At 42.3% G+C, this 18854-nt stretch overlaps 1 protein-coding gene across 5 annotated transcripts in view; it reads left to right on the top strand.

The window, feature by feature from the left end:
* Nucleotides 1–18854, top strand: part of DCAF1 (DDB1 and CUL4 associated factor 1) — a 112117-nt gene that overhangs the window by 60406 nt on the left and 32857 nt on the right. For all 5 annotated transcript variants that reach the window (XM_042861764.2, XM_005285282.5, XM_042861762.2 and 2 more), the window contains 6 exons: nucleotides 424–508; nucleotides 1975–2208; nucleotides 11215–11308; nucleotides 12599–12703; nucleotides 13522–13595; nucleotides 14957–15061. In XM_042861764.2, coding sequence (XP_042717698.1) covers nucleotides 424–508; nucleotides 1975–2208; nucleotides 11215–11308; nucleotides 12599–12703; nucleotides 13522–13595; nucleotides 14957–15061 — 697 coding nt within the window. The remainder of the gene's footprint in view (nucleotides 1–423; nucleotides 509–1974; nucleotides 2209–11214; nucleotides 11309–12598; nucleotides 12704–13521; nucleotides 13596–14956; nucleotides 15062–18854) is intronic.

Genomic DNA, 18854 nt, shown 5'->3' with positions numbered 1-18854 from the left:
GGCATGTTATGGACAGGAGATTTTATGCACTCAAATCTATGCATGTGGGAATTTTACATGTTTCCCCTAGCCTTCTTTAGCAAATATAATGTCACCTCGTCTTCTTGAGCAGCTGCAGTTAATGTTCTAAGGTGACTTTTGATCACAAATTGCCTTGCTGCTGGTGTGTTTCACAGCTGTACTGTTTGTGACTGTAGATAGGAAATACTCTTCTGACAAATGGACAACTCTCAGCTGGTGTGTGCATTTTAGCACTGCCATTTTCTATGGTCAGTGGAGCAGAGAATGCTCTTTTAGGTTTTATTTCTTGTGTGTTAAAAATTGTAACCTCTGCCAGAAGTATTTCCACAGTGTGTGTCTGATTCAGAATGGACAGTCTGAATCTGCTGCTCATTGACCTCATCACTGATTGTTTTTGTGCAGGCATTCCTTCCCAGATGATCACTATGTGGAGTTCAGCAAGCACTCTCAGGATAGGGTCATTGGCACGAAAGGGGACATTGCCCATGTAAGTACCAGTGGAAATTGATTCTTTGAAGCCATGACAAGGTTATTCCCCTACCCGTACCATCTGTTAACTGATGTGGGTTCGGTGGAGCTGTATGTAACTGGCAAATTAAAGGCTTTACAGGAACAGCTTCAAAAGTGTAGATTAGCTTATTCACTGCATTTAAAAGCATTGGGATAACCTGAAAATTGAGTGAGGTTCTAATGCTGAATGGTATGCCACCTGCCTTTAGACATATGGTGCCTCTAATTGTAATGGGCATATCTAGTATCTGGCCTGATGAGCCATTCATTTGAGAGATGTTCTGCAGGGAATTGTACTGGAACACATGCAGCTGTGAAGAAGTTATGGCAGCTTTTTATAAATGAAAGGTTTTGCCATAAAGAGTACTTCACCAGCAGTTGAGGGAAACGGGATATTGGAAGTTTTCCAGCAGGAATGCACAGAATGAGCTTGCTTTACAGTGACAAATAAGTTGGTTTAAATTATCTGTGTATTCTGCATAATACTCTTTCAACATTTTGCACATATCAGGCCATGAAAATCCTGCAATCTGAAGGGTTCCTCTCCTCTTTTAAAGGTCCCAGTTCTAGACAGAATTCATTACAGGGATTATCTCACCTGAAGAAACATTGACAAAAAACGTCACAAAGCATACTTATTCAGATTGTTCATCGTTTTCCTTGCCACTCCTGCTAATTTTCATGTATATTTTTGTTTAAACAAATGAGTTATCCATCCTTGTCCAGCTTTTCCAGTGTTTTGGCACTCCAGGGAAATCAAATCTGAGTTTGCAATGTGATCACCTGGCAACAAATTGATATCCAAAAAACACAGGCTTATGGCTTCATTGCAGGGGTCAGAAGGAAACGAGGCTGTGAGAAATACCTCTGAGAAAATAGTCACAGGCACAAAAAGTATGAAGGTTTTGTCTTTGGTTGTGAAAATCCTTCTCAGGGAAATAAGGGCACAGTTTAGTGAGACCATGTAGTGTAATTGCCAGTAACTTGAACTCCTTCTCTCCTATATTTCAGGGTTTTCTTCACTGTGTGCTAATGGACTCTTTCTTTGCTTGTAGCCTGTAAATATCACTTTAAAGTTAGTTTAAATATTTCTGTAGCAGACTGGCTAAATGCTGCCTTTGTCTAAAACTTCGCAACCTATTTTTCAAAACTGGGTTAGTTTTCTAGTACCAATCTCAAGCTTCTTAAACATGTTAGAGAGCCCCAGATGAGCTAAGCATTATCTGAATATATGGGGAAATGCAGATTCTGGCCTGGAGAACTCTGTCTGAATGTTTGATGCCTTGGAAGGGAGATTGGCAAGCTCTCATTTGTGATGCATAAGGAAAGCTAGGGTGAGAGGGATCACCAAAAACATTCTGGAAGGGATGGTACATAGTGTTCTTGGGCACTGATAGAACTACAAATCTTAACTAATCTTTCTCTTTCTTTTTAATCTAAAAGATCTATGATATTCAGACTGGCAACAAGCTATTGACTCTGTTTAACCCAGATCTTGCCAACAACTACAAGAAGAACTGCGCCACCTTTAACCCCACAGATGACCTTGTCCTAAATGATGGGGTGCTCTGGGATGTCCGTTCTGCACAGGCCATCCACAAGTTTGACAAATTCAACATGACTATCAGTGGAGTTTTTCATCCTAATGGGCTAGAGGTCATAGTCAACACAGAGATTGTATCCTTTTACCTCAGTTGTAACACTAATACACTGGAAACATAAAACCTTGTACTGACAAACAGGTGGTCTGATTGCAGCAGCCTGTATAACTGTCCAGCTGCATCATATGATAAGCAGAAATAGAATTTCACAGAATTTCACTGTGGTAGTAACTGAAGCTTTAATACATGAATTTAATACATAACAGGGTGAACATAGGAATTATGCAGGTTAGATCAATAGTCCATCTAAACCAGGTGCTCTCAATTTTTTTGGGATGAGGACCCATTTACAAATTTTTAGGGCTTGTCGCAACCCAGTAAGTAGTCTGGGGGTGGAGGCTCTGGGATGGTTTTGGTTGGATCCCGCCTTTTTGGGGGCTTGGGTCCTGCCCAGCACTCACCCCACAGTGTTTGCTCCTGCATCTCCTGTGTTGTGGGACTGGCTGGGCTTGGCTCTCCGCTCTGGGTGTTGCAACCTCCAGAGCTGCAATGCTGCTCAGGTTTGCCCCCCCCCCCCCCCCCCCCCCGACTGGACCAAATTTGTGTGAGTGGAGTTGTGACCTGGGTCATGGGGTTGCAGTGCCATTCACTCAAATGGCCTACCCGGACTCCTGTCGTCATGACAGCTGGGCTAAACCTGCGTGGCACTGGGACCCCAGAGGCTGCAGTGCCTGGAGCAGGGAAACGAGCCCAGCCCACCCCATGGGACAGGAGTCACAGGAGCTGCCACTCCATCTTTTGAAACATTCTGGCAACCCAATTTTGGTTGAAAACCCCTGATCTTAACTCAGTGCCTAATGCTTCAGAAGAAGATGTACCCTCTTCTCCCCCCCCCCCCCCCAGTGAACACTTATGGGCTAGCCTATCCATAGGTGAAACTTTTAGCTTCGGGGACATTCATTACCTTTGGATAACTGGACATTTGGATAAAGGTAAATGATGATTTTAGCTGCAGTTTCACATGATGACAGTCTACGTTGGGAGTCAAAGTTCTATATCCAGCTGAAGTGGTAATGATCGATATTTTCACTCAGTGCTCTCCCTTAGTCCTGCATCCTTGTTTCTGATCTGACACTTAAAACCTCATCACCACATCATTTTGTTTGCCTTTTTCGAGCTTTTGTTCATCAGTTTTACTGAATTTTGTGTCTAAATAAAAAGTTCTGTCATTTAACATGTGACCCACAAGCTTCACTCCTCTTGCAATAATTCATTGGCATAGTGGTGGCTAATAGAGAGTTTTTGTCTGTACTATTATTTACTAGGGCTATCGATTAATAGCAGTTAACTCACGCGATTAACTCATAATTTAATCGCGATTTAAAATAATTAATCGCACTGTTGTACAATAGAATACCAATTGAAATGTATTACTTATTTTTGGATGTTTTTCTACATTTTCAAGTATATTGATTTCTATTACAGCACGGAATACAAAGTGTACAGTTCTCACTTTGTATTATTATTTTGATTACAAATATTTGTACTGTAAAAATGATAAAAGAAATAGTATTCTTCAAGTCACCTCATACAAGTACTGTAGTGCAATCTCTTTATCATGAAAGTGTAACTTACAAATGTAGATTATTTTTGTTACATAACTGCTCTCAAAAACAAAACAATGTAAAATTTTAGAGCCTAGAAATCCACTTAGTCCTACTTCTTGTTCAGCCAATCGCTAAGACAAACAAGTTTGTTTACATTTACGGGAGAACTGCTGCCGGCTTCTTATTTAAAATGTCACCTGAAAGTGAGAACAGGAGTTTGCATGGCACTTCTGTAGCCAACGTTGCAAGGTATTTACATCCCAGATATGCTTAACATACGTATACACTTCATGCTGCGGCCACCATTCCAGAGGACATGCTTCCATGCTGGTGATGCTCGTTTAAAAAAAAAATGCATTAATTAAATTTTTGACTGAACTCCTTGGGGAAGAAATGTGTGTCTCCTGGTCTATTTTACCTGCATTCTGCCATATATTTCATGTTATAGCAGTCTTAGATGATGACCCGGCGCATATTTAAGAACACTGTCACAACAGATTTGACAAAACGTAAAGAAGGTCCCAATGTGAGATTTCTAAAAGTAGCTACAACACTCGACCCAAGGTTTAAGAATCTGAAATGCCATCCAAAATCTGAGAGGGACGAGGTGTGCAGCATGCTTTCAGAAGTCTTAAAAGAGCAACACTCAGATGTGGAAACTACAGAACCCAAACCACAAAAAAAAAAAAAATCTTCTGCTGGTGCCATCTGACTCAGATGATGAAAATGAACATGTGTCAGTCTGTTCTGCTTTGGATTGTTATCAAGCAGAACCAGTCACCAGCATGGACGCATGTCCTCTGGAATGGTGGTTGAAGCATGAAGGGACATATTACTCTTTAGCACATCTGGCACATAAATGTTCTGTGACGCCAGTTACAACAGTGCCATGTGAACGCCTGTTCTCACTTTAGGTGACATTGTAAACAAGAAGCAGGCAGCATTGTCTCCTGCAAATTGTAACCAAACTTATTTGTCTGAGTGATTGGCTGAAGTTGGACTGAGTGGACTTGTAGGCTCTAAAATTATTCATTGTTTTATTTTTGAATGCAGTTTGTACGTAATTCTACATTTGTAAGTTCAATTTTCATAATGAAGACATTGCACTACAGTACTTGTATTAGGTGAATGAAAAATATTTTGTTTTTTACAGTGCAAATATTTGTAATCAAAAATAAATATAAAGTGAGCACTGTACACTCTATTCTGTTGTAATTGAAATCAATATATTTGAAAATATAGAAAACATCCAAAAATATTTAAATAAATGATACTCTAGTATTGTTTAACAGCACATTCTTGAATGTGCTTCTGACTACAAATCTGGATTTGCTCATGTATGGTGATCTGAACATTTGAGATTTCCAGGAGGGGGAGTTTCTTGAGGTTTGGGTATTTTTCTGTGTCCAGATAACATGTCCAGGATGTCATGTTTTCCGTGTTCTTGAATTCCTTCTTCAGCATGTCAGAGGTCTGCAGGTCGACTAGTTCTAGCTGCAGGGCCCCCTCATCTGTTACAGGGAGGATCACGTGGATGTGAGATGAGAAGTCATGCTCAGGTGGTATGGAGAAAAGATCATGTACAAAACCAATTACATCCTTTGGCATGAAAGAAATCTCTAAATTGGGTGCTGAAATTGTCCTGTCGCTGTTAAAGGCAGCTTGTCATGAGAGGATTGATCACATCATCTGTCTCCAGTGCTGATCAATGGTTGTTGAATTGAATAAAGTATAAAAGCTTTCCAGTGCTCAAATCCATGAGAAATATGTCCAGCTGCTTCTGAAAAGCTTCTAGCTTCTTGTCAAGGTTGTGGCTTATCTTCAAATATGTTGCAAAGAAATGCTGATTTGACCATGAATTCAATATCTCTAGAAGGGCCAGATATTCAGATTCCTCCTTGTGGCTGCTCAACAGCTTGAACCTAGAGCTCGCAGAAGCATGCCAGTGATGTAGCCTCACCAAGCCAGTGAATATCATTCTGGAGAAGATGGTCATCATGGTTTGCAGAGGGCCCAGCAATCAGCTCACAAAATAGTCTGTTGCAGACTTGAGAAAGCTCTGATGAAATTGAGTATTTTCATCAGTCTCCTTATCGTCTTTGAATTCCCCACTCAACTTGGCACATAGCACACTTTGTTAGAGGGCTTTCAGTTGTGATGCTATTTCCGCTGGTTGTGCTGCCATTTGCCAGCATTGAAGGTTGCCATCTGTTACCAGAAAGCAAATGTTGCTTAGTGAGAGTTGCTGTTTATCAAACGCTCCATTGATTTTCTTCAAATACGACATCTCCAGGGAAAAATGTTTCCAGGGGCATCAAACTCAAAAGTTCTTCTCAGAAGGTTTGACCATCAAAGTAGCTCACATTCAAACACAGCTGCGCTATGTCTTTATTGTAATTGATTAGTCAATGGCCACTGACACAAACTTCAGCACCTCTCAGACCTTTCAACGATCAATGGAAAGCTTCGTCAAAGCCTGGACGTGGGCGCATTGCAGTCATGTCTGACAGGAACTTGCTTGACAGTGTTCGTGATGGCTTCCTTCATCTTCTCATCAGCTTCCACTTCCTGGAGAACAGCCAGCATACACTCTTTGATGGTTTTGGAATCCATGAAGGGCTTCATCTTTCACGCCAGAGTCCAGGCTGCTCATAGAGAAGCACCCATACCCCTCTCCTGTTGTGATGCAGAACTCATGAGCATCTTACTTCCATAATTGTAAGATGTGATTAGGGAGTCGACCTTTGAACACCGTGTCTCTGAGTTCAAAGGATAATTGTCATTGAAAGTTGAATGGTTCATATAAAAGTGGTATCTCAAGTTGTATTCCTTTATGACAGAAACACACTTGTTGCACAACAAGAATATTGGCTTCACTTTGGCTACATTTGGTAGAAAGAACAAATATTCATGATCCGTTCTCCATTAAATTATCTGTTTTTGGTATCAATTTTACATTTTTTCTGTCAGAGTAGAGAGCCATTTTTATGACTCAGCTGATTTCAGCAGACTGACTTGGTGGGAAGCAAATAGCATGGAGAGAGCACTGCTACTTTGCCTTGCTGGCAGGCATTGGCAACTTATGGCAGGTGGACCAAAGATGGCATGTTGGCTGATTTTGACTGGCATGCAGACTGCTAGGCCAATTAGAGGCATGTTTTGAGATGCGCTTCAGTTTATTTTCCCTCTGTTCACAGTCATGCCAGGTACAGGTGAAGTGCGTTTGTCCAAATTTCAGCGAACTGAAAATCCTGATTATCCAAATGAGCAATGTGTTCCCCATGGTCATTTGGGGGTAACCAGGATTTTCAGTCCCTGAGGGTGGAGCAGGGGTGTGTGTGGAGTCGCTGCAGGAGTCAGGTGCCGCCTCATTAATACTTGAGTGGGAGGAAGATGGAGGAGTGGAGCAAGGGGTGACGCCCCCCAGAGCCCGTTTCATCCCTGCCTCCATCTATCTTTGTTCCCAGTTGGGGGCTTGGCTGTAAGGACAGAGCCCCTGGCTCCGTCTCCACCCCAGACACCTGACAGCACCAGCCTCTGTGCTCCCCTTGCTGCAGTGTTCTTGTGCTCGTCTGCCTCTGAGCACCACTCCCTGTCTCCCACCCATCCCTATTGCCTGACACCTGCTGGCTCAGAGGAGGCTTTGCAGCTGGGGAGGGAAAGGGGTTGCCTGGCAGGTGACTTCAGGGCTGGAGCCATGTAGTGGGGCCGCCTTTACAATGGAGGCCCCAGTGGGGAGCAGGAGGGAACAACGTATGCCTGGCAGGCCAAAGGGAAGGCCCCTGCAGGCTGGATGTGGCCCGTGGGTGCCATCTGAATAATGCTGGGTGAGTTCTTGACCCGGGGTTGTGAACAGGAACAGTTGTTGTGACCTCCCAACCCCCCCCTCCCCCGCCCCCCCAGCCCCGGACCTTTCTTAGTGGCTAGATGGGAGAGAGGTCTGCAACTGCTTACTTTTTGTAGTATGGGGTCATAGTAGTGAAAAGTTTGAGAACCAATGCCCTTATAAAACCCAGTACTTTATCTCTACTTAAAAACAAAAGTGCCCTGTAAAGCAATTGTCGATGTTCTCATTATCCATATAGATGTCTATACTTTTTGGAATCCTGTTAAACTCTTGGCTTCAGTAATGCTTTGGCAGTGAGTTGCAAATATTAGTTAATTCTTTATATAAAAAGGTTTCGTTTGTTCACTTTTAAATGTTATTGCCATTCAGTTTCATTGGACGTCCCTTGTTATAGTGTTATGAGAGGGTAAACAGGAATGCCTGACCTACCGTCTCTGTATCATTCATTATCTTATGTACTTCAGTCTTGTTCCCTCTTTGAGATGGTTTAGTATTGAGAACAATCTTTTCATGCTTGTATTTCTTGACCCTGATTCCCCCTTCTATTTCTGCTATCCCTTTTGAGGCTAGGGTGGCCAACGTTGACCCAGGTAAGGGCAGACCATTGCTTTATATGAAGGCATTATGTTGTCACTTTTGTATCCCATTCCTTATACATTTTTTGATTGCTTTTTTTTTTAAAAAAAACGCTGCTGTGCATTGAACAGAGGGGTTTTGTTTGTTTTTTTTCCATTGAACTGCCATAGTGACACCAGGACTTTCCTGACTGATTGCTCGGTTCTAAATTGATTTGTAGTGAGTGAATAATTTAGATTATTCCTTCCAATGTACATTATCTTGCATTTGACAACATTGAATTTTATCTGCCTTTGTACTGCCTATTTACCTAGCTTTATTTAGGACTCTCTGAAGCTCTTGAGTGATCTAAATACTTTTTGTCCTCTGCAAATTTTACCTCCTCCCGTGCCCAAGTTCATTTGCTCATTAATAAATATTTTTAAAACCGTCCCCTAGTATAGAACTTTGAGACATCCCCCCTCTTACTCTTTGGACACACTGAAAATTGACTATTCCTACCATTTCTGTCTGATAGCCAGTTTCTAATCCAAGATGGAATGTTGCCACTTACCCCACATGCATTAGATTTCTTAATAAAGAATTTTTTTCAAAAGTCTTTTATAAACTCAAATTATGTCAACTGGTTCTCCTTCTTATACCTCCGTTCATCTCCTCAAACAATTTGAGTAGATTAGAGGCACCATTTTTCTTCAGAGAAGCCATGCTATTTTGTGTATCTTACCATTCTCGTTTAGGTATTCTATTTTTAGCTGCTGTTCCAGCCAATTTACTTACCGGATACTGAAGTAGGGATTACTGGTCTGTAATTCTCACTCCAACACTTCCTTTTTTTTTTTTTAAGATACGCACAACCTTTTCTCCCCTCCAGTCCTTTGGTACTATAACGGACTTTAATGACAGATTGTGTATATTTGTTAGTGGTTTAACATATTCATTCTTAAATTCTTTTGGATTCTAGTCCTAGTAACTTCTTGCTCTTTAACTCATCAGTTTGTTCTAGTACCTTCTCATTTTGACAGCTTAATCTGATGTCTGTGATGTGAAAAAAGTAGGTCTGAGGTAGGTATCTCCCCCCCCCCCCAACATCTTCTGCAGTGAAATTTGATGCACAGACATAATCCTGGGTTGTGTGTCCTGTCTTTATTCTCTTTACTTGTTTCCTTAACACTGTTAGTTCAGCAGATATAGTAGCTCTTTTGCAGGCTTTCTACTTCCAATTTAAAGAATTTCTCGATCGTTTTTGGTTATTTGCACATCAGATTCTCTCCTAGCCCTTCTAACTTGCATCTTACACTTTACCTGCCTTAGTTTAATCTCCATCTGGAAGGCAACATGTTCTAATGGATAGGGCACTAAACTGAGAGTCAGGAGACCTGGGTGGTAATCCTAGCTCTGCCAGTGACCTGCTGTGAAACATTTCAGCAAGTCCATTTTACCCCTGTACCTCAATTTCACAATCTGGAGGTAATGATACTGACTTTATTTGGTGAAGTGCTTTGAGTGTCATGGCAGAAAAACACGATTTAAGAGAGGATTATTTATTTATTTCTAATGGCTTCACATTTCTATTTTCTGAAGGACACCTCTGAAACTGTTGAGCTTTGCCATTTAACCGTACTGTCTGTCATTTGTGTTTTTAATTCTTGCCCTCTTGATTCTTTTTTGCTTAACGGTATGGTATGTTTAAATAACCTACATGTTGAGTTCTAGAATTTTAATTTTCTTTTACTTCTCACTAGCTACTTTTGTAGTTTACTAGTGTAAACTCCTCCAGTCTTCTCCATGCTCTCACCTATACACTAAGATTTTGAAATCAGGCCTGCCAAGCTCATCCAGTTTTTAGAGAGAGATGCTATGGAGGCCAGGGTTCAAAGTGTTTCCTTATCCCCTCCCTCCCCCCCCGCAATAGTCTAAATTTAACTTCCAGGATGACTTTTCTGTCTGTCTTACCAATATGGCATGTCTTATGAGCAAATCCCCAGCATTTGCTATAAGTCTGTCTAGATGTCTCATGAGATCTTTTACCTGCACATTCAATAGTCAAATTTCATGATCACCACATGCTGAACTATTGATATTTCTAGCTATTTAATCTGTAACCCCATCTCCTGGAGTGACTGCCATGGTGAGTAAGAAATAATAGTGGGTTCCAACTAGGGAAATTTGTCCTTCTCTTCCACATTGGCCTCATTGGGAGACTGGCTTTCTAAGCTGGAGGATTGGGGCAGCTAGTTCTGAAGTGGATTCAGCTTTCAGTGTTTTGTCTCTAAATATTTCTGTCTATTTGAATAATTTTAGTCTCAGGGTGCTGCATTTGGCCATAAGGCAAGCAGTCACACATTCTGCACTCTATGCAGTAAACTGGGTGCCCCTCATCTTGATTGATCTGCTGCTGATATTCTACTACCATAATTTAAACAGGAGTTTTTCCTCTGTGTATTACATTGAATGAACTAATTTAGAAGCTTACCTGCCTCAGTACCAGACTTTCACTTGGGCCACACTTCCTGTGCTAACTCTCAGTGGTGCTCTCCATGCAAGTACAACTCCTTTCTGTTTTCATTGTGAAGGTTCTTACATCTCTGTAGTCTTGGTGGTAAGACACTGGTTATGTTAAAGATTGGGTGAGACGGAGGTGGAGTGGGGAATTAAGACTTTCAGAAAGGGAGGCAGGAGAGGAGAGGGACATATGGACCTCTCCAGCAACAGAGGGAGTTGAGAGGGTTTTCTGTTGATGCATGTTATATTCTGCCCTTTCAGGTGTGACTCATAGATATTTGTAGTTTTACCACTTTCATTTCATTCAGGGGATCATTTCTCTCCTCACCAAAAACTTCATCATAACCACCGTGCTTACAGCTGAGGACTTGGTACAACATGTTTAATTATATTTTTGTTCATGCTGGAGGGCTTGTGATGGTAGAAGAGAGCTGAGTATTTGCCTGACCTGGCAAGTAAGCTTCATTAGTTGGACACTAGTAATCTCCTGCTCACCATGGAGTTAAAATGGAAAGTTTGTCGTGTGTTATTCCTTAACTTCTTTCTTCAGTGGGATCTTCGAACGTTCCATTTGCTGCACACGGTACCAGCATTGGATCAGTGCCGTGTAGTCTTCAACTACACTGGTACAGTTATGTATGGAGGTAGGATGTCTCTTAGTATTGCACCATGGCATTGTTGTTCTCCTCAATCTCCTTGGATTTGGCAGTAGAAGCCGAGGGTAGGGGTGTTCTTTCCCTCATGTTCATAGTAAAGCAGACAAATGGAAACTTTTTCCAGCCAATGGCTGTACTTTGTAACTTACATGAGGAAAGAGTGCTGTAGTTGGCTTCAGTCATTTTTAAGGGAGGTTGCAACTCATAAAAACTACGGTGAATCATTGCATGGTGGGGACCTGTAGAGTCCACCAACTCCTTAGTGTGCTGTTTAGAACGTCACTGGCTACACTTTACCTGTCCTCTAATAGTGGTATCTAATTTGACAGTGTGGAACTTTACTGTCAGTGCATCGCCTATTAATCTGATGCTTCTGGATAGAGCAGCATGTTAAGGATACATGGCCACTGAACTTCAGTTGCGCTCCTCAAGGGGAATCTGAACCTCTGGTTTTAGCAGTTTCTGGGGATTTTGGAACATAAGGAAATATACTGGCCACTTTTGCAATTTTGAACCAATCTATGGTCAGATTATGAAACAGTTTGCTTCCTTTGGAGTATATTAAGTTGTAATCCTCTAGAAAGCAGTGAGCCGTGGGCCGTGAGCAAGTTGCCTTAAGGAACAGAATGAGTGAACACCCACTCAACTGCATTAAAAGAACATTAAGTTGCAATGTCAAGTAGTCCAATGCCACAATTAAGATGGTCTGTGCAACCTTAATTAGGCTCCTTTTGCATATGCATTATGATAGTCTTTAATTATATTCCCTAGTCATAAATTCAGAATCTTCTGTTCTAACAACTAGATGTTCTCCTTTCCCCTGCTCAGAGGCGACCCAAGGGTCCTGACTCCAAATCCTCTGCTCATAACTTGTAGGGAGAGATTTAAAAAAAAAAATCTGTTTATTTAGTAAGTTTTAATAGGAGGCACAAACAAAAGTTAGGCACTCTACTCCCACCAAAGGTCAATAGAAGTTGGGCATCAAACTCCATTTGTGCCTTTGAAAATTTGTAATGCAATGCAAAAGTTTGGCTTGTAATGATTGTGGAAAGAATCTGCTTCTATTTTATTTGCTAATCTTCATAACCTTCAATGTTGTGAAAGACAGCTTGGGAACAGTACATGGTTAAATGGGGTTTTGCCAAATTATTAAAAGCAAAAACCTAAAAAAAAAAAAAAAAATCATAGTATTGTGTGGACCCTGACAGGATCAGAAAATGATTAGAGGCAGCATTGTAAATGGGGCATGGACTTGCCTAATAGTCTTTCCCTTGTCAGCTATGTTGCAGGCAGATGATGAAGATGACCTACTGGAGGAGAGGATGAGAAGTCCCTTTGGGTCATCCTTCAGGACATTCAATGCAACGGACTATAAACCTATAGGTGAGGATGAAGGTGCAGTTGCCAGGGGTTGCTTTGTGGGTTTGGTGCAGGTTGACTTAAATTTTTCTTTATTTAACCCCACCTGTTACCTCCCCACAATATCTTATGAAAACAAGTTCTGTTTAATATACCTTGTTCCAAGCACAAACTTTGTCTTCAACACTAAACTAGCTTGAGTTAGAATTTCTGCTCCAGTACATGATTTCTTCTCTTCACTCACTCTGTGGCCTACAGGTACCAGCTCTGGTTTTCCTTCCACCAAGTCAGACATGAATCTGAGAAATAGTCAGTGGTATGGCCTAGGCTGTAATTGCGCAGCTTCATGGAAGTTCCCATTTTTCTCCCCTACCTTCCTCTCTCCCATCAGGATTTGTTCCTATCTCCAGCTCAAATGTCTGTCAGTTCAGCCTCCAGCCCGCAGCGCTGCTGGAGCTGAGCTCAGTGCAGCAGCAACAGGAGTGAGTAAACATGGCCTCTGGCTTCCAGGTGCTGGGATGAGAAAAGATGACCCAAACCTCTGTCCATCTCAGTCACTACCTCATTGGAAGTTGAGAGGCCAACTTGGTCTCTCCCCTTCACAGAAAACCCAGTAGCCATACTTGCACAGTTAGGGGTGCTATGGAAATCAGTATGAGAACTGACTAGCTCAGTGTTATCAGCTTAGAAATATTCTCCATTACTGGTTAAAATTAGATAGAAGTGTTAAACATGCTTTTGTTTTAGCAATAGCTGTCCAGACATGTTTGTAGATTGTATATTTGGCAAAGCATTGAATAACCTGCTGGTAACCATTAAGTTCACTTTGTGTTGTTTTCTAGCCACCATTGATGTAAAACGGAATATCTTTGATTTGTGCACGGACAGCAAGGATTGCTATTTGGCTGTTATTGAGGTAAAGGATCTGGGATAGTTGGGAAAGAGTAGATACCAGTATTTGTGGCTGTGGTCTGAGAGCAATGCTTTAAAAAAATAAACATCTACCACTATTGGAGCTGGAAGTTCTGGAGCTCCTACTATCAGTCTCGGATGTCTTGTGCACTAGAGCTTTGATGTGGATAGGGGAGTAGTGATCAGTCCCCTATACCCCATCTCTTGTGCTTAAATGCAGTGCTGTCTCTGTCTCTAACATATGCACATTTTGGGGACTTCTTGGAACCCTTCACCTGCATTCCTCAAACATTGTTTTGCTTTAAAAGAAATATACTACAGAAGGAGGCGTCCTCCTCACAAGCAGGGAGAAATAAATTTTTATTCTGATTCTCTAGTCTTTTGTTATTGAAACTTGCACAAAAAAGGAAACTCCCTCTGTCTGGTGCACCCAGAGCTTTTATTTGGGCCTCTCTTACCCTCCCTGTTTCTTCTTGAGAAGAAGGAAGCTATGGACATCCTGAAGTTAGGGGCTTGATGCAGGAATTTCTGGGGTGACATTCTATGGCTTGTGTATGCAGGAGGTCAGACTAAAAGGTCACAATCGTCCCTTCTGGCCTTAATCAATGCATCTGTAACTTGGAATGATCTGAGTTTCTCCATTACCCTCTAGTGATGGAGTGGCTAACAGGCTTGTACTGGTTGTCTGTTTTTTTTTTTGTATTGTGAGCTATTTATGGATCATTATAAAATAATTTCTTTCCCAGATTGGAAGCAGTTTTAACTTTTGATAAGGCTCTCGCCTCATGCTTCATACAGAGTAGCACCATAATACTAGCCTGGGGATTACTGTGCTGTTCCTGACACACCAGCAGGGCTTATGCTTAGGGGCACGATTAACAGTAATGCCATGGTCCCAATGCAAACTATTAGTGTATCAGCAGTTGGTCTATAAGAGTGGAGAGTTCAAATCCCACTTGGGACAAACTGCTTTGTTTTTAAAGCGGTGGTTGTTGGCAAAGTTCAGGTGGGAGAGGAGGAAGAGAATCTAAAGGGAAGCTGGCATGCAGTTTTGGAGAGGGTGAACAAACCCAAAGTTGGATATGCGGGGTGTTGAATGGTCAAAATGAAGGTTTATGGGGTATAAAATTCTTTGTTGGGAGTGGCATAGATGGTAGAATCTCAAAGCCAAACGTTGCAACATAACCGAATAAACGTTAGTACTAATTACACTATGTAAGTAGCAAATAAAAAAGATAAAATGCCTTTTTGTTGTTTGTTCTTGGTCGTAACCTGTCCTCTGTAATGGAGATCATGATAGAGTTATGTAAGAAAGCATAAACAGTTCCACTAGGTACTAACTGCTGTGTTGGGGGTTTTCTTCAGAATCAAGGAAGCATGGATGCCATGAACATGGATACTGTTTGCAGGCTCTATGAGGTAGGCAGGCAGCGTTTGGCAGAAGATGAAGAGGATGAAGAGGAAGATCAGGTGAGTACTGTAGAGTCATTTTGATTGTTGCGGTCCAGTTGTAATCAAACTCTTTTCACTCATAGCTGGAATGCTGGGAGCTGCTGCTTGTTAAAATGTTACTGTAAAATAGCAATTCTCTAGGCTAGTGTTCTTTTTTTCTAGCTGTCTTTAAGTGCATATTTCCAAATCTTTAGGTTTAAGATTGGCTTGGTCATTTATGATTTGTAACCCTTGTAAAAATAGGATATGGAGTACCGTATTGCATTGTAAAATTGCACAATGTTTCTGTGTAATAAAGATGTTTATGAAATTTGGTAACATCTATAGGTTTATATTGGGATGCACTAATATCTGGTATAAACTAAGCACTTGACCTCTGGATTCACTGTGTCTGACAATCTATAAAAGAGCTAAGAATTATTATTACTCAGGATACAGTAGGTAATAAGATTATCTGCTATGCTACAGTACATTCTATAGTCAGCTTTCAGGAGACCTCTTGGTACCAGGCTTCATAGCACTGCCCAGCACATTTTGCTTTGGTTGGAGGAGAGGATTTGGAGTGGTTTATTGTCACCTTTTTGGTGTTTGTATTGTGATACATTGATGTCTGCATCGTAGAAACACAGCTGACTTTTCTTTTTTCCTCTGTGTTGGTGTGGTGAGGGTGCTGTATAGAGAAGTTTGATTTCTTCAGACTGCACGGAAAGCTGGGGTTTTGGTGTTCATTCCACTTTCTTAATCTCCTGTTAGAATAAAACTGCTTTACTGGCTTTCAGAGGAACATTTGATAATAGCATCCATGGAGGAGACTGGATTTTCAGTCTAATCAGTGGATTTATGCTCTGTATAATATAGGTAGTACTTCACATCACCTACACAAATTAGATTGGGAGAATGCTTTTCTTTCTCATCCCTGATACCACATTGGTTCAAATGTTGTGTTATGGGGCAGTGGGTGCTTTACTATGAAGGAGGAATTATCTGCCACTGTTTGAGGCACACTACCAGACTGGATGGATCTGGTTTAGTAACTCTTTAGAACAGCAAAAATACTTTCTAATAGAAGAAATACCAGTTGTTGTCCTTTCCAAATAATATTGCAAATAATGACTACCTAATAGCCAGCCAACATCTATCCCGGAGCACATGTATGTGTAAAATAATGGTTTCTGGCTGTAGTCAGCGAATGTGCCTCTTGTTCATGCCTGTTTCCTCCTAAATTAATTTAACGTGTCAGCATCCTTGTGGTAAACTTCGTCATGATTTTGACAAATCTACAAAATAAACTTACTGTAAAACTTTTTTTTTTTGTATAGCTATTTCTATTTTTCACAGACAGCATTTACCAGTCATTACCAGGCAAATATCACTGTTCTCTTATCCTAAATATAGGAAAATACTGTAGTATTAGATACTAGCACGTGGTAATGGTTGGTTGGTAGTCATTGACTTTTCAGTGGTGATGTGTGTTTGTGTGGTGCCCTAAATGAACTTCTGTTTATATATCATGTCCCCCCTCCGGCTCCTGCGCGTAGGGGCAGCCAGGGCTATGGGGACTCCGCATGCTGCCTCTGCCCCAAGCGCCACCCCCCGCAGCTCCGGGAACCATGGCCAATGGGAGCTGCAGGGTGGCGCCTGCAGACAAGGCGGGCACCGCGCCGCCACGTAGGAGCCGGAGCGGGGCATGCCGCTGCTTCTGGGAGCTGTGAGGTCAGTGCCTGTGGATGGGGAAGTGCGCAGCGCTGCCTGGCCGCACCTCTGTGTAGGAGCTGGAGGGAGGACATGCTGCTGCTTCCGGTAAGCGCCTCCTGGAGCATGCACCCCAGCTCTAGCCCTGATCCCCCTCCTGCCCTTTGAACCCCTCGGTCCCAGCCCGGAGCATCCACCTGCACCCCAAACCCCTCATCCCCCACTCCAGAGCCTGAGGGCCCCCAGCTGGAGCCCTCAACCCCCCCGCGCCCCTGGCCCAACCCTGATGCCCCTCCCGCCCTCTAAATCCCTCAGTCCCAGCCCGGAGCACACTCCTGCACCCCAAACCCCTCATCCCCAGAGCCTGCACCCCCAGCCCACCCTCCACCCCAATCCAGAGCCTCCTCCCACACACTGAACTCCTAATTTCTGGCCCCACCACAGAGCCTTCTCCCCCTTCTGCACCCCATCCCCCAATTTCATGAGCATTCATGGCCCGCCATACAATTTCTATACCCAGATATGGCCCTCAGGCCAAAAAGTTTGCCCACCCCTGAGCTAGAAGGAGCAGAGAGCTCCAGGCCCCTTTCCCCCACCACACACACACTTTTCTTCTTCCTGGCTTGTGTGTCTCTTAAGGCTGGTCAAAAAAATAATTTGTATCTTACTATATCTAATACAGTTTTAAAAGTTTGGGGTGCTTAAACAGTTCTACTGCATTACATAGGCCCTGACAAATCAGAAAGGTACTTCCAGTTTTCTCCTTGTTAGGTCTTCTCCCTGAGTTCCTTGAAAATCAAGGCACAATGTCCTCCCTATAGCATATGAATCTGATGTCTCCTCTTTTGACCAGAACTCATAGGTCATGTGTTCTTAATCTGATTCACTAAATGTTCTAAGTGATGCTCTGGCACTAGATAGTTTGCAGCTTTTAGAGAGCTCAGGTTGTTTGTTGGCTTTCCTTGGTATCCTGGATCTACACCTCCAGGCCTTTTGCTTTCACATCTATTTCTTCTGTAAATGGTCTGCCAGCAGGTTTCCCAATTCTTGGTTTGAATCCCCTTAGTGCAGTGAAGGAAGGAATTGAAGGTGTCCTGCTCATTTTGGTAATGGTGTTTGCAGCAAGTAATAGGGGTGGATGGGAACTATGATAACCTCTTGGCTTCAGATTGTGACATCCCAGCATCAAAGTCACCTAATGGCTCTGTTTTTAGATGTTTCTGTGTAAAATGAAGCTGTAGCACTTTTTTTTTTTTGGCATGGCATCTCTCTTCACCCCTCCCGTGATTTGATTGGGAGGGGTGGGAGAAGGTAAAATCAAACTGACTTGCTGCTGCTTAAGCTACCCTCAAACCCAGTGACCATGATGGATTAGCTGTTTTATGCATAGTGCCACTGCTGTAAATCCTTGAGTGTTTTTGTTATAAAATATTTGAGGTTAATGGTTAGAATTAGGGTGGGTTTTTGCAGCTGGTGGTAGGTTACTTGTGCTAGACTTCATATTAGACCTCTGGAAAGCCTTCTTGTCCTAGCTGAGGGGAATACTTCAGAATATCAAGCCCAATTAAGCAAAACTAAGGTGAATCTTTTGGTATTGTACTGTTAAAATGTTTCCTGAGAGTTACTACATTAAGTAAGGGGGAGATAAGGAAGAAAGGAGTTTATGATGGCCAGTTAGAGCAATGGTGAAGTTCTGGGCTTTTAAAAAAAATTTATTAGGCCTTTATAATGAATATTTGATGCTAAATATACAAATGAATTCAGTTCCACATCTAACCAGTAGGTGGCATTAACATTTTCTTTATTTAATATGGCTTCCAGTCTACCCTATTTCTCTCAGGCCTTGGCTACACTTACCCGCTAGTTCGGCGGCTGGCAATCAAACTTCTGGGTTCGACTTATCGCGTCTAGTCTGGACGCGATAAGTCGAACCCGGAAGTGCTCGCCGTCGACTGCGGTACTCCAGCTCGGCGAGAGGAGTACCGCGGAGTCGACGGGGGAGCCTGCCTGCCGAGTGTGGACCAAGGTAAGTTCGAACTAAGGTACTTCGACTTCAGCTACGTTATTCACGTAGCTGAAGTTGCGTACCTTAGTTCGAATTAGGGGGGGTAGTGTAGAC

Source organism: Chrysemys picta, chromosome 7 (assembly GCF_011386835.1).
Source record: "Chrysemys picta bellii isolate R12L10 chromosome 7, ASM1138683v2, whole genome shotgun sequence".
In the NCBI taxonomy this organism is placed as follows: Eukaryota; Metazoa; Chordata; order Testudines; family Emydidae; genus Chrysemys; species Chrysemys picta.
This window is presented reverse-complemented; position numbering and strand designations above follow the sequence as displayed.